Below are 13,418 nucleotides of genomic sequence, written 5' to 3'. Positions count from 1 at the left end.
ATATGACAGAGGTTGAGGTCAGGAAAACTGGTAATAAATATGACAGAGGTTGAGGTCAGGAAAACTGGTAATAAATATGACAGAGGTTGAGGTCAGGATAACTGGTAATATGACAGAGGTTGAGCAAGTTATTGTCATGGTTCCTGTTTTTTCACTTGTCTAAAAAATTTGCAGACAACTATTATTTGTGACCTTGGTTTTAAAGCATAAACACTACAAAATAGAAAGTATTTTGGCAGTTCCTTCCTTGGAACCATTTAACTTTTCAAGACAAAAGCAAGCACCAGTATAGTGACTATCTATACGGGTGTAAACATCCACCAGCCCCCGCCACACAGCTGTGGTTTTCTTATTCAGGGGAGCAGGATGTATTGGGTGTACACGATCAGTGATAGTATATTTTCATACAGAGAAAATGTTTGTAGATGTAAAAGCCCCGAACTCAAGGGTACGTCTGTGGATTCAACTAAGGGAATTAAGACACTAGAATCACTGATTCACAGCACCAGTACAGCAGAGAAGACATACAACATGCATTTCAGAATAAGAAAATAAATCAATTTGGTAACCCCAGGAAATGTGTTCATGGTCAACAAGAAATATATAATGGGTAAAAACTTAAATGTTTATTAGAATAACCGAAACCAAAATTCACCATTTTGAACAAGCGGTCACATGTCTTTTGCCATGATATCTGTTAGAGAATGTATACAAATACTTCACAACATTGAAACAGTATAGTGCATTCATATGGTCTGTATTGACAAACACCTATACATAAAATTGTAACATAACAATACTTAGTTCACTTCACATCAAAATACTTATAATTCAGTGAAGGGATATTGTCCAAGCTGATAAGTCCTAATTGTCCCTTGTAGATGCAAATGATATCAATATTCAGGTTGAAGACCAAAATTAACTGTCACTTGAGTAAAATTAAAACCTGCATGAAACCAGTAAATCGTTCATATCATATCCTTTTTGTACCAGATGTATCTCCCCTTGTTTACCAGAGTTATCCATGATTGATACTGAGTATTCTCCAATGAACAGATTACCTCCCTTGTTACATTTGAGTTACCCACCCTTGAAATATATCCTCAAATTTTCTGCCTAAGGTGTACTAGAATACGTCTTCACTGATCACCAGTTTTCTTACTTGAACACTCAGTTCCTTTACTGCTGTAACAGTTATTCCACCTTGAATTTCCTTAATGAAGCCGATATATCCACCTTACAACCTGACCTAGCCTCCAACACCCTACCCTATAACCACTTTATACTCACCGCTGCGTTGTCTTCCAGTTTGCCAATAACATCAGATTGCTGAATTTCCCCTTTACACACAACACTGTTGTCGAAAAGGACCACATCCTTGAGAACGCTGTCATACAGCATCTGAAACTCGTCGTCGGTCATCACAGGACCAATATATCTATCTGGGGTCAAAGGTGACAACCTTTGCACTCTGTCTGGTGACCTTAGGTCCCTATCAGGTGACCTAAAGTCACGGTCTGGGGACTTGGTCAATAATCTCAGCTCTCTATCTGGCGACACAAGGTCACGGCTGGGTGATGGTGTAGAGAGTCTGTCTGGAGATTTTAACTCCCGCGTTGGTGACCTTGAGCTGAGGTCACGGCTGGGAGATTTCATAATCCTTTCAGGAGATTTATAAGATCTTTCCACCGAAACTTGTTCCATTGTCTCTGGTACAACCTCCTCTGGTTTATCTTCATTAGATGAAGATGTGAAAGTTGATGAGGATGAAGATGACACCTTGGTAACTGTGGTCTTGGTTATTTCAACAATAGTCTCTGTCACTTGGTATGTCTGTTTTGCCTGTGAAATAAATCAAGTAATGATTACATTCTTTAATATTGAACAATAGTTTTAGCCATCACTGATTTTTTTTTTTTTTTTTACATAAATGTGTTTTTAAAGTATCCACTTTAGAAAAACTTTGACCTTGACTTTTATACTGACCTTGACCTTGCTGGTGAGTTCCTCCCAGCGCTGGTTAAGATGGGTGAGTTCTGGCTCCACCATACTGTTGTAGCGGTCACTCTTGTTCATCAGCTGTATGGCTGTGTCCCGAACCTCGTCCACCTGACTGGCGTACTCATTAAGCTCTACCTGTAAATTCTGAAAAGGAAAAGTATAACTTCAATTTATCATGGAAATGTTTGAAAATATTCACTATACCTGCTTATTCCTCATTGATCTTTAATAAAGAAAGAGTATGAACCTTTTCAAGATAAAATCTAATACATACTTAACTGCATTTCTAAATTTAAACTAATATTTGTAAAACAAATGTAAGCAATTTTTTTTTCGAACTGCAAGGACTTGTGTCGTCTGCATACCTTTTATTTTGATGAGTTTTTTAAAAGCTTTTTCAGGAACTAAATATCTACTGTACAGAAAACTGACAAAACCTCATACACATGAAGTAATGTAGAAAAATATATATACCAAATGTAGTGTAAACCCAGTACATTCTGACGAAACCTTAAACTAATATGACACAAAGAGAAACATCAGAAATTGAAATGACACCAACAAATCTGTAAAGTTTAAGATATGATGATTAACCCCACAAGGTAGTGTGAGTGACAGAAGGTGCCGTGGAGAGGTAGCATTGATAAAACAAAAACCCTGGTATACTAGACCTTATATTAAAGAAACTTAAATCTTAGATGTGAAATGTCTGCATAAATTGTTTATCCATCTAAGAATGTTCTCTTCTACTATATGACCAACCCTGAATCCTTTCCTTTACCTTGATCTTATCACGCTGTAGCTCAGAGGCCTGCTGCTGTACAGGTAGTTTCTCATGGTCCTCTAACACCCCCTCCGTCCTGGCCAGACAGTCCTTGACCTTCATCAAGGAAATTTGGAATTCTACAAATAGAGTCTCAAGGTCAGATAGCTCCTTTTGGAGTTGTTCCCGTCGGGCAGCAAGACGGAGGGTCAGCTGTGACCACTTCTCACTCAGATCGTCTAGTGTGGTCTGGGCCTCGGTGAGTGGCTCTTCTGCGTAGGATGCCAACTGGTTGAGGAGGTCGCGCATGCTGGACAGCATAGTCTGGCGCTTCTGCATCTCCTCTTGTACACTCTGTCAAGTAGACACCGAATCAATTCAGTACTAAAACTTTTAAAGATTTCCTCACTCCCAAGTTATGGTTAATGTCACTCGTAATCTTACAATGTAAAATATCGTCTCACAGAATTACACCATCTGTTTTCTTATTTTTGTGTTATTTTAAAAGCCAAGCATTCAACTCAAACCTATTGATTTTGGTTTATGTTCCCTTTGTTCAATTTATTCTCAAGCATACTTATCAATTTAAATCACTTCTGTTGACCAAGCAGGACGTCAGTTAGAGCAGCAGTATATCAATCTGAAGTCCTGGGTTTGAATCTCATTCTAGCCCCACTTATTATTTTTCTAATTCAAAACACTGTTGTTGATCATATTTTGTTTATCTCATCTTTGTCATTTCACATAGTAGGGAGCAAGGTATAGCTTTCTTTTCAGAAATGATTTATCAAAGTTATAGTCATGTCAAATAAAACAGTTCTAACACTATCTCACAGTTTTTGGTAGTGGTACGGGGATCTTAAACCCTTTCACCACTGTAGACCATAATAGACTCATCCATATCAATGTGTGGTAGAGTCTACTTAAGTTACATAGGGGTGAAAGGGTTACACAAAATATGTATAGAAATATTTCTACATCTCACCTGTACGTAATTGAGGTCAGTGTCCACGTTCCGACTAGCACCAACTCCAGCTCGATTGTCCAGCTCGTCGCTGACCGAAACCAAGAATTCATTGACTGTGGTCACCTCCTTCTTCAGTTTCCTGGCCAGTTTTAGGGACTTGTCCAGACCATTCTTGCCCTTGGTCACCTGAAATAAGCAAGCCAGTCAATCTCCTATCAGTAAACAGTCTACAACGCGCTCCATTAACTACTAGTTTACAAAAAAAATGTTCCTTAAATATTCACTGCTTTCATGAATATGTATTGAAACAGTCAAGCCTCCTATCTATTCAATTTTAAATATATATGTGTGCAGACTGACTAAATTTTCATTATTTGTGAAATATAAGGCTTAAGCCAATTACAGAGTGGCATCTCATATCAAACACTGTAACAGTAGAAATATTGTTTGCATTATGACTTAACATGATGTGGGAACATTGTCACATTGGTAATGGTTTAGAATCTATATATTCATAATCTGAATAATACATTAATAAATATTTCCATGACGATATTTTCGCACACGTTAACACAACACCAAAGTATGAACATTTCCATTTTAACAGTACCCAGAGACAACAGCCTTTAACATGTGACTGACCAGTACCCAGAGACAACATGTGACTGACCAGTACCCAGAGACAACATGTGACTGACCAGTACCCAGAGACAACATGTGACTGATCAGTACCCAGAGACAACATGTGACTGACCAGTACCCAGAGACAACATGTGACTGACTAGATTTCCGTCAACTCAGTGACATGTTTGTCGTCTGTAAATAAAATACTGTTTGCTCTCCTTCAAAATAACTGCAAATTCCCCTCCTTCATCCCGAGATACAGCTTCGAACATCATATGTTGGTAGATAAGCCAACACAAAGCAAATATTATGTTTTCTTATCTATAATTATACCACATCTATAGAACTCTTCAAACTTAATGAAAAAACACCAATCATCATCCCATTCTTTGTCAATAGAAAGTGAAAACGTGCTGAATTTGTGCGAAACATGAGAAATAAAAGTAAATATACCAGTATAATCAAGTATTGATATAAATGTCCCATTTGTTAATAATATTTTGAAATAGACATTAATTGATCCTAACTTTTTCCTGCCATGAGGACCGTTTATTGATCAGTTGCCATGGAGATGCCCTACCTGGGAGCCAAGGTCGTTGTACTGCTGTTTTATTGCGTCTAACTGTTTGTTCAGTTTATCGGGAAACTCCACTTGTTTCTTGTCCACAATCTGTCGTCCAGTTTTGATGACGTATTCCACCTCGGTCTTAAGGTCACTCATCATACGGTAGAATTTCTGTACAAGTGATAAAACTTTCATCAGACACAAATGTATCCTGTCTACATCAAATTAAAAATGATACACAACCCGGCCTGCTTTAAAATAGACAACTTTTCAGATTACACAGGTTCAATATATAGATTTAGATAGGATTTGAGATCTAGATTAAACAGGTACCTGACCTGTGGACAGTTCTGTCAAAGAAGTAAAACCTTGATACCTTGGTTAAACAGAGATGCACAAAGCTTCCTCCTGACAAAATATCCCTGTATATTGGGTTTGGGGGGTTGATTTCCTACTACAAATAACACAACACGGATATAAATTTGTACATCTAATATTGATTAAATATTAGAGTTAAATGAGTTAATGTTGAAGTTTTACATTTTATAAGTAAGAAAATTCTATAGTCTATCAGGGAAGGGGTTGTCTCAAAAATATGAATTTGGGAGGGAATGGGTCGGTAAAAGGGGTAACTTGCTACCATTACATCATATTTATCAATCACAATTCTGTTTTCTTCAATGTATTGCAAGACCTGTTTATCACGCTAAATTATTGCTAGACAAATGGTAGAATTAATAATCAGGTTTGACTCGTATTGTAAAATAAATAAATAACGAACCACAGTGGGCCTCAGGATCAAGTTTCCCGTACTTATTCTTTGATTTCAGTATCTTACCATACACTGGTCATGCTTGGCTTGCAGAACTTCAGGGTCCTCGGTCTGGATTTCCAACAAATGTATCCTCTCCCCAATACTGCTCAAGTCTCTTTTGACTCTATTCAATTTCGGCTCAAAGTCTGTTGGTCGTTGAAACTTACGAAATATTGCTGTCACATCTACGAAATGTTCCTGAAATAAACAAAACATCATTGTTAAAAATACCCAAAAATGGAATGAAAAATTAAGAGTTGATGTTTAGAATGGTAACTAATTGAATCCGTTGTATGGTTCTTACCTGAAAGGCTGAAAACATGTTCCATATCTACCATTTGAATGGGTTTTTTTCAGACTATAGAATGGGATAGAAAGAAAAAAAGGTTTATCGTACCGAAAAATCAAAGACTGGGCAATAATAACTGATGAAGGGAGTGGTAGACTGCCTTATTCTGGTTCTTGAGAGGGAGGGGAGAGAGAGAAAGTTTGGTACATTTCAATAGGAACTTAATTAAGGACAAAAAAGATAAGGGGCTGAAGACTTATCCATCTTAAGTGCTTCAGACATGCCCTGCACTCTAGTTCACTATGGAATTCATAGTTCTGGGTATGGTGAAGGTTGGGAAAGGTGAGGAGACTTTTCTAGTTTGAGGATATTTATCTTGTTCTGTAAACATGCCCTGCCCTCTAGTTCACCCTGGACCTCATAGCTCTGGGCCTGGGAACGGTGAGGGATGAGAAGGCTAGGAAGACTTAGACATGCCCTGGCCTTCACTATAGGTTATCACTTACTTTATAGGTCAGGGCCTGCTTCTGGTAAGGGACAGGTAAGGGTTGGAAAGTTATCTACTTTGTGGATATCTATCTGTGGAGAGTTATCTACCTTGAGGATATCTATCTGTGGAGAGTTATCTACCTTGAGGATATCTATCTGTGGAGATGTGGAGAGTAATCTACCTTGAGGATATCTATCTGTGGAGAGTTATCTACCTTGAGGATATCTATCTGTGGAGAGTTATCTACCTTGAGGATATCTATCTGTATCTGCAGACGCTCGCTGCCCTCTATATTGCCCTGGGCTTTGTAGGTCTGGACTTGCTGCTCTAGCTCTCCTATCAAATCCTGCTGCTGTTTAAACTCTTCCTTCAGAGACTAAAATAGAAAATATATATTACTTATATAGAAAACATCTGTCTCTGTCAGGAACTGTAGTCTGAAACACAAAGACATAAAAAATCCCAAATCTTAATAACCAATCTTTTTATAAATATATTAGTATTAAAGTCAGCTTAGGCATTTTTTATATCATCAGAATCTTAAGATTAATTATATTCTTCTGCATAGAAATCAAGCAACAAAGGATCTTTTTATTAATCTATGACATTAATTTTAGTTTAAATGTAGGTGCTGATAAACTTTCTTCTATCGTTTAACTCATTCACCCCTGAAGACACATTTGAACCCTTCCAATTCAAAGGTTGGAATAGTTCATTATTTAACTTCAGGGATGAATGAGTTAAAACATTATTGCTGACCCTAATCAAATTTTTGTAAAATTCATCTGAGAAGTTTTCTGGTTGATTAAATATCTTGTACACTTAAACTCTGTAAACAAACCTCGTACTCCTCTGGTACATCCCCAGCCAGGACGTCAGCATCGAGGCGTGACTTGATCAGACCGCTAACGTCATTCATCCATTGAGACATTTCGAGGATCTGTCTCTCCATCGTCTGTGCCTGATTTATGGACTGTTCCAGGTTGTGGATTCTCTCCCTTGCCTATAATCACAACGATAATCAAAATTAATTATCTACATAGAGGTGCAATAGTAATATGCCCATTTTTTCAGGAAACATGAATGATTCAATTAACCTAATAACGTTACATTTCCTCAGTCACATAACTATATTTTGACTTTTTTGTGGTTTACCTGACAGTCCAGGAGGTTCCATTTCTTGGAATACTCTTCCATCTCGTCCTTGATGGCGTCGGACATGATGGAGTTCCCGATCAACTCCTGACCTAGGTCCTGAAGCCGCGCCTTACGGTCACTGTTGTGTTCCCTCAGACTCATTTCAATACCCTAGGGATGGAAATTACATTAATGGGACGTAAATCTTAAACTATTAAATGTCTTTCAGACATGAATGCCCATATTCACCCACCCCCAAACAAACTAGTGTTACTGCATGGTCACTGCTTGACAGACTTCTATAAAAAGTAACGATGACCTTTACTCTGAACTAGAAACTCATTCAAAGTCTTCTCAACCTTGACTTATGTATAAAGTATGATCAAAATCTATTAAGAAATGTAGTTGCTAGTGGTTTGACCGAATTAATGGTTGATAAATTCCTATAAACAGCTACGATGACCTTGACCTTGGAAATCTACGAAAAACAAAGTCATTCAAAGTTTTCTCATCCTTTGCCTTTGTATAAAGTTTGATTAAAAAACTTTTGAAAATATAGTCCTTTGAGAGATGACAGAACAAGACAGGAGGTGAAAGACCAGTAATGCTAAATGCCCTCCCTTAAAATAGTGTGCATAACAAAGTTGAGTTTCTATTGGCTGAAAACCCCAATATATAAGTACTTATTGGCAAAGTTCAAAATACCTGTTTTTGCAAAATTGAAAGGTCTAGCAAAAAATAACCAGTTATATATAATCTACATTACAGCATTTAAAGGGCCTTACATCCAAATCTTCAGAAATCTCTTCAGCGTCAGAACTTGCAACTCTTGACCTTTTCAGCTTGGCTTCCAGGGACATGAACTGTCTCTTCTCGTCATCCTGAAGGCCTGAAATATCAATAAGAGACGAGCAAGATAACACAACTTCCACTGCTCGGTATTCTCAATTCGAAAAAAATCACCTTTTTATAAGTAAACAAGACCTCTGCCTATGTGCTAATTGTGTAATTATGCACTTATTGCCCTCTCTGCGTTTATCACTTGTCTATCTAAAATATAACTTTCACTGTATATTTACATTAGATACAGTGGCGTAACAATTTATAGTACAGGAAGAAAGTTTGAATTGAAAATGAAGAACTGCAAAATGAAGTACCCCTTCTATAATTTGTTTACATCTGATACTGTCCTCCACGATGACCCCTGTGATATTGACCTTTTCAGTGTCTCTGCTGTGCATCAGATTTTTGTGTAATGATCGACCCCTGTGATACTGATCTTTGAACTGTTTCCACTGTGAGTCTGACCTATGTAATGACCCCTGTGATACAGACCTTTGAACTGTTTCCATTTTGAGACTGACCTATGTAATGACCCCTGTGAAACTGACCTTTGAACTGTTTCCACTGTGAGTCAGAGGAGGCAAACAGCTGTGAATAGTGGTCCACTCTGTTGTAGACATCTGTCCAAAGTGCATTCATCCTCATCAGGGCGCGGGCCAGGTCCTGAAGTGACCCTGGTGGAGCCTTGTTCAGCATCTCGTTTGCCTCCTCATTCACCTTATTTACTTCTTCCTCCTTACTTGACACATCAGTCTTGAGGTACTGGAGGTTATAAAGGGTGACAATAAATACATATTATGATATTTTTAACAAATAGAAATATTCTTAAATGGTCCCCCCCCCCCCCCCTAAATTTAATCAAACTGATATCTGCATGTAAATCAGCCAAAATATAAGCATATTCTAACATTAAAACTGCTACAAAGGAATATTAACCATGAAATTTCTCTGTTAATATGCACGAAATACAAAATATCTGGGCCAGTCACGCACCAAGAAAAAATAATCTAAGCCAAGGACTGTTAAAAAGAATAAGACAGTAGAGATTTGTATTCATTACTCCATAAACTATGTCCCCACATACCTTAAATTTCTTTGTTTTGACAAGAAGATCATTTGCATTGTTGACAGCGTAATCCTTGTTAGAGAGGTCTTCTTTCATTGGCTCCAGCCAGTCCGTGAGCACCTTGATTCGGTCGTGGATGTCCTGACTTGAGCTCAGCGCCACCTTCAGGCGACTGTTTTGTTCCTCCGCCAGACTCACAGTTTTATTCCACTTTTCGTTGACAGTTTTGACGTCTGTTGTCATTTTGTCTCCGAACTGAGGGTTGATGTTGTCAGACAACTGATTGTGGAGCTCACTGATACTGTTGATGTTCTGTTGTAGTGTCTTGATGTCTTCCAAAACACTCTGGTAAAACACAACAATGTCGGCACATTAAGTTCAACACTGAAACCCGACGTAACGGACACCTGACCTTACCAATACCTAATATTTCTTTACTGACACCTGACTATACTGACACAAGACTTCACTAACCAGACTTTACTGACACAAGACTTTACTAACCAGACTTTACTGACACAAGACTTCACTAACCAGATTTTACTGACACAAGACTTTACCAACCAGATTTTACTGACACAAGACTTTACCAACCAGACTTTACTGACACCTGACCTAACCGATACCTAATATTTCTTTACTGAAACCCATCTTTACTGACAAAAAACTTTACTAACCAGACTTAACTGACACAAGACTTTACTTACCACTTTACTGACACCTGATTTTATACTGACACCGACTTTACAGTCACCTGATTTTTCCAACACCTGGCTTTATCGACACCTGATCTTTCTGACACCTAGCTGACTTTACAAAAACCTGATTTTTCCAACACCTGGCTTTACCAACACCTGACTTAACAATTGCCTGATTTTACCAACACATGATTTTACCAACACATGATTTTACCGACACCTGACTTTACAAACACCTGAGTGTATCAACACCTGACTATATTGACACCTGACTTCACTGACACCTGCCTTTACCAACACCTGACTTTTACCAACACCTGACTTTTACTGACACCTGACTTTTACCAATACCTGGCTTTACAAACACCTGATTTTATCAACACCTGACTATACTGACACCTGAGTTTACCAAAACCTGACAATAATGACACCTGACTTTTAGGGCAACTTGTAATACCTGAAATGCTGTATGGCCCCAAAGGACTGGTTACTTAAGTCTTCAATCCTCCCTCCAACAACATCCTAAACATACTTATATTTCACAGAGGTTTCCCTTTCACAAGGATCACACCCTGAAAGAAACCTCACTCAGCTGCCATCCTGTCATAGAGGCTTACTTAGGACTCTAAACTAACAGCTTTACGTAAAATTCAATTCCTGTGAATTTGTTCCAAGAACAGCTCCCTTAGTTTTAATGCTACATGCATTATGACATTTTCTAGTTAAGCCAATCACTATATTGTTTAGTTGTAAGAGCTAGGGATTAAAATAAACAAATATGTTATACCCCACCACCCTAAAACTGTTTAAGCAGGAAGGGGAAATTATCAATATTGAATAAATGTTCACATTAAAAATGATTTTTATGAAACAAAATTGGGAGGATTTCAAAAAGTTCAGAAGTAATTGAAAAACAAATGGAATTCTATTTCACTTATATTCAAACAAAACATGTACATTTGCATATTTTGTTAATATTCAGATCGTAAACACCACAGGTTTGCCTCTGCTGTGAATTTGTGATGTCACTGATTTCTTACTCGTGACATTACTATGGGTGAAAATACATATCAAAATTGTATGTGATGATCTTATTACACAGCAAAGCAACCTGTGTAGATGATAACAGACACTCTAAGGACATCGGACATGTATGTAATGTTAGCAAGGGCTCATCCACACTGAAATTTGACTTAAAAAAATTTGTGATAATTATCATCTGGAATATATCACTTTAATTCTTCTTTCTGTTCACAGCAAGATGAATATCTTTCATATTTTTACTTTACCTGATGCCATTGTATACAAGGCCTCCAACCAAAGGTTCAAAATTCTAATCTTTAAATATATTTTCCATGAAATACCTTTTACCTGTATACAGAAATCTATTGTCTCACTATATACAGATTCTTGACTTGTCAAACATATATATAAGTTTACATGTACTTACCATAACACCGATTAGTCAGTCCCGGAATGTTATCTTACCTTTTTCTGCACCTGTATTGATACAAGATGACCTCTGACACATGTTTATGACTAGCTGCTTTTTTCTAAAATATTGTTTCTTCCTAGTCATCACAATGTTTACAGCCACACTTAAAAACAAGGAACCCTAAATACTCACCTTGCGAATCTCACGAACACTTCAATGTTGAGGTGTCCAGACTTATATACTTTTCAATGGTCTTGGAACAAGCTGAGGTGTCCAGACTTACTTATCCCTGACAGTGGTCCTGTTTGCCACTATTTTCACAAGTACACCACCCATACAGTCTGATGCTATATGTCCTGCATCTACCTGACCAAATGTATACCTGTTACCACAACCACTCCTACGCCACAGGTACATATCCCAGACCTCCGTAAAACTCAGCAAAATCTCAGCCCAGAAACAAAACACTACTTGCAAAAAAATCAACAAAGGCAAAGCACCTAGCACCTGGACAGATTAGTTCAGTGTCGTGGTAGTGGAGTGTATACCTGTGTTTTACGAGAAATGTGCTGTCTCACACAGTGCTGGGCATTAGTGGTAGTATTATACGGTATTTCCCAGGATCTACAGCCTGTAATTATTGGATAGTTCTTTTTTCAAGTTCAGTCTAGGGTGGAGTTGATTGGGAGGGTTAACTTATCACTGGGACAGCAGGAAGGATGGAAAACATATTTACATCCTTACTTCAAACTAAGAAAGATTTTATTTTTTTTAAACTTCAATCTTAGGTAGAATGTGGGAGGATGGTATAGGGCTAAAGAAGAAAGAAGGTAAAAAGGAAGACATTTTGACTTGAAACTTCAGTTTTAGGTAGAGCTACAGAGGAAAGTAATGCTAAGACCGAGAAAGTAGGAAGACATGATTTACTTAAAATTTAGTCTTTATATAGTGCCCTGTAGTGGTGTAGGCTAAAAGGAACAAAGGAAATGAAAAACAGGGTGGGCGGGGCGAAAGATACAGTTATTTGGTAGACAGTTCAAATTGGAATTGAGCATTGTAGTTGTGAAGGCAAGGGTTGAGAATGAGAGATGGATTCCAGAGATAGGAAAAGCTGAGTCTGTGCAGAAAAAAAGAAGTGAATGGGAGATAAAAAATATACCATAATCTTGTAGAAAAACAATAAAGTGAAGAATAAAGATAATGAAAAGTCACATGTAAGAATCTGGCAGTGTCAGATAAAATTTCTCTAGTTCTGAATATAAATCTTTTAAAAAATGTCTGAGGTTTCCCTGTAGCTATGGGAAACTATATTTATAAACACAAATACAAACCACAACTGTCTATATTACTATAAAATCAGGCTATCTAGTCAGGCAGGTTTTAGTGGCAGGGGAGTGGAAAAATAAACAAGAGGCCCAAGGGCCTTAGCGGTCACCTGAGTTATATCATAGATACTGGTAGCTTTATTTTATTGTTTAGATGTGATGTGGAAATCAGCATGTAAACTAAGTGAAATACAATACTTGTCATGTCATCAATGGATAAGAATTTGAAAATATTGGTAAATGTTCCCTTTGGGGCCCCGCCCTAGCCCCTGGGGATGGGGCAGGAATCCTAATTTTACAAAGTAAAACTCTCATTTACCCAAGATGATTCTGACTAAGTTTGAGCAATTTTCTGCTGAAAATGGATAAAATATATACCGAAAAGTGTTATTTCCCTATAT

General features: G+C 37.6%; 1 protein-coding gene across 1 annotated transcript in view; it reads right to left on the bottom strand.

The window, feature by feature from the left end:
• LOC110451606 (dystrophin-like) overlaps positions 1–13,418 on the bottom strand; it is a 172,870-nt gene that overhangs the window by 40,477 nt on the left and 118,975 nt on the right. Inside the window, exons 23-34 of the mRNA XM_021499727.1 lie at positions 9,578–9,904; positions 9,042–9,255; positions 8,436–8,539; positions 7,669–7,821; positions 7,355–7,516; positions 6,761–6,889; positions 5,759–5,932; positions 4,936–5,091; positions 3,750–3,917; positions 2,783–3,118; positions 1,987–2,145; positions 1,291–1,842 (exon numbers count right to left, since the gene is read on the bottom strand). Of these exons, the coding sequence (XP_021355402.1) occupies positions 1,291–1,842; positions 1,987–2,145; positions 2,783–3,118; positions 3,750–3,917; positions 4,936–5,091; positions 5,759–5,932; positions 6,761–6,889; positions 7,355–7,516; positions 7,669–7,821; positions 8,436–8,539; positions 9,042–9,255; positions 9,578–9,904 (2,634 nt within the window). The remainder of the gene's footprint in view (positions 1–1,290; positions 1,843–1,986; positions 2,146–2,782; positions 3,119–3,749; positions 3,918–4,935; positions 5,092–5,758; positions 5,933–6,760; positions 6,890–7,354; positions 7,517–7,668; positions 7,822–8,435; positions 8,540–9,041; positions 9,256–9,577; positions 9,905–13,418) is intronic.

Source organism: Mizuhopecten yessoensis, unplaced genomic scaffold (genome assembly GCF_002113885.1).
Source record: "Mizuhopecten yessoensis strain PY_sf001 unplaced genomic scaffold, ASM211388v2 scaffold6135_1, whole genome shotgun sequence".
In the NCBI taxonomy this organism is placed as follows: domain Eukaryota; kingdom Metazoa; phylum Mollusca; class Bivalvia; order Pectinida; family Pectinidae; genus Mizuhopecten; species Mizuhopecten yessoensis.
The sequence above is the reverse complement of the archived record's forward strand: the minus strand, read 5'-3'. Positions and strand labels throughout refer to the sequence as shown.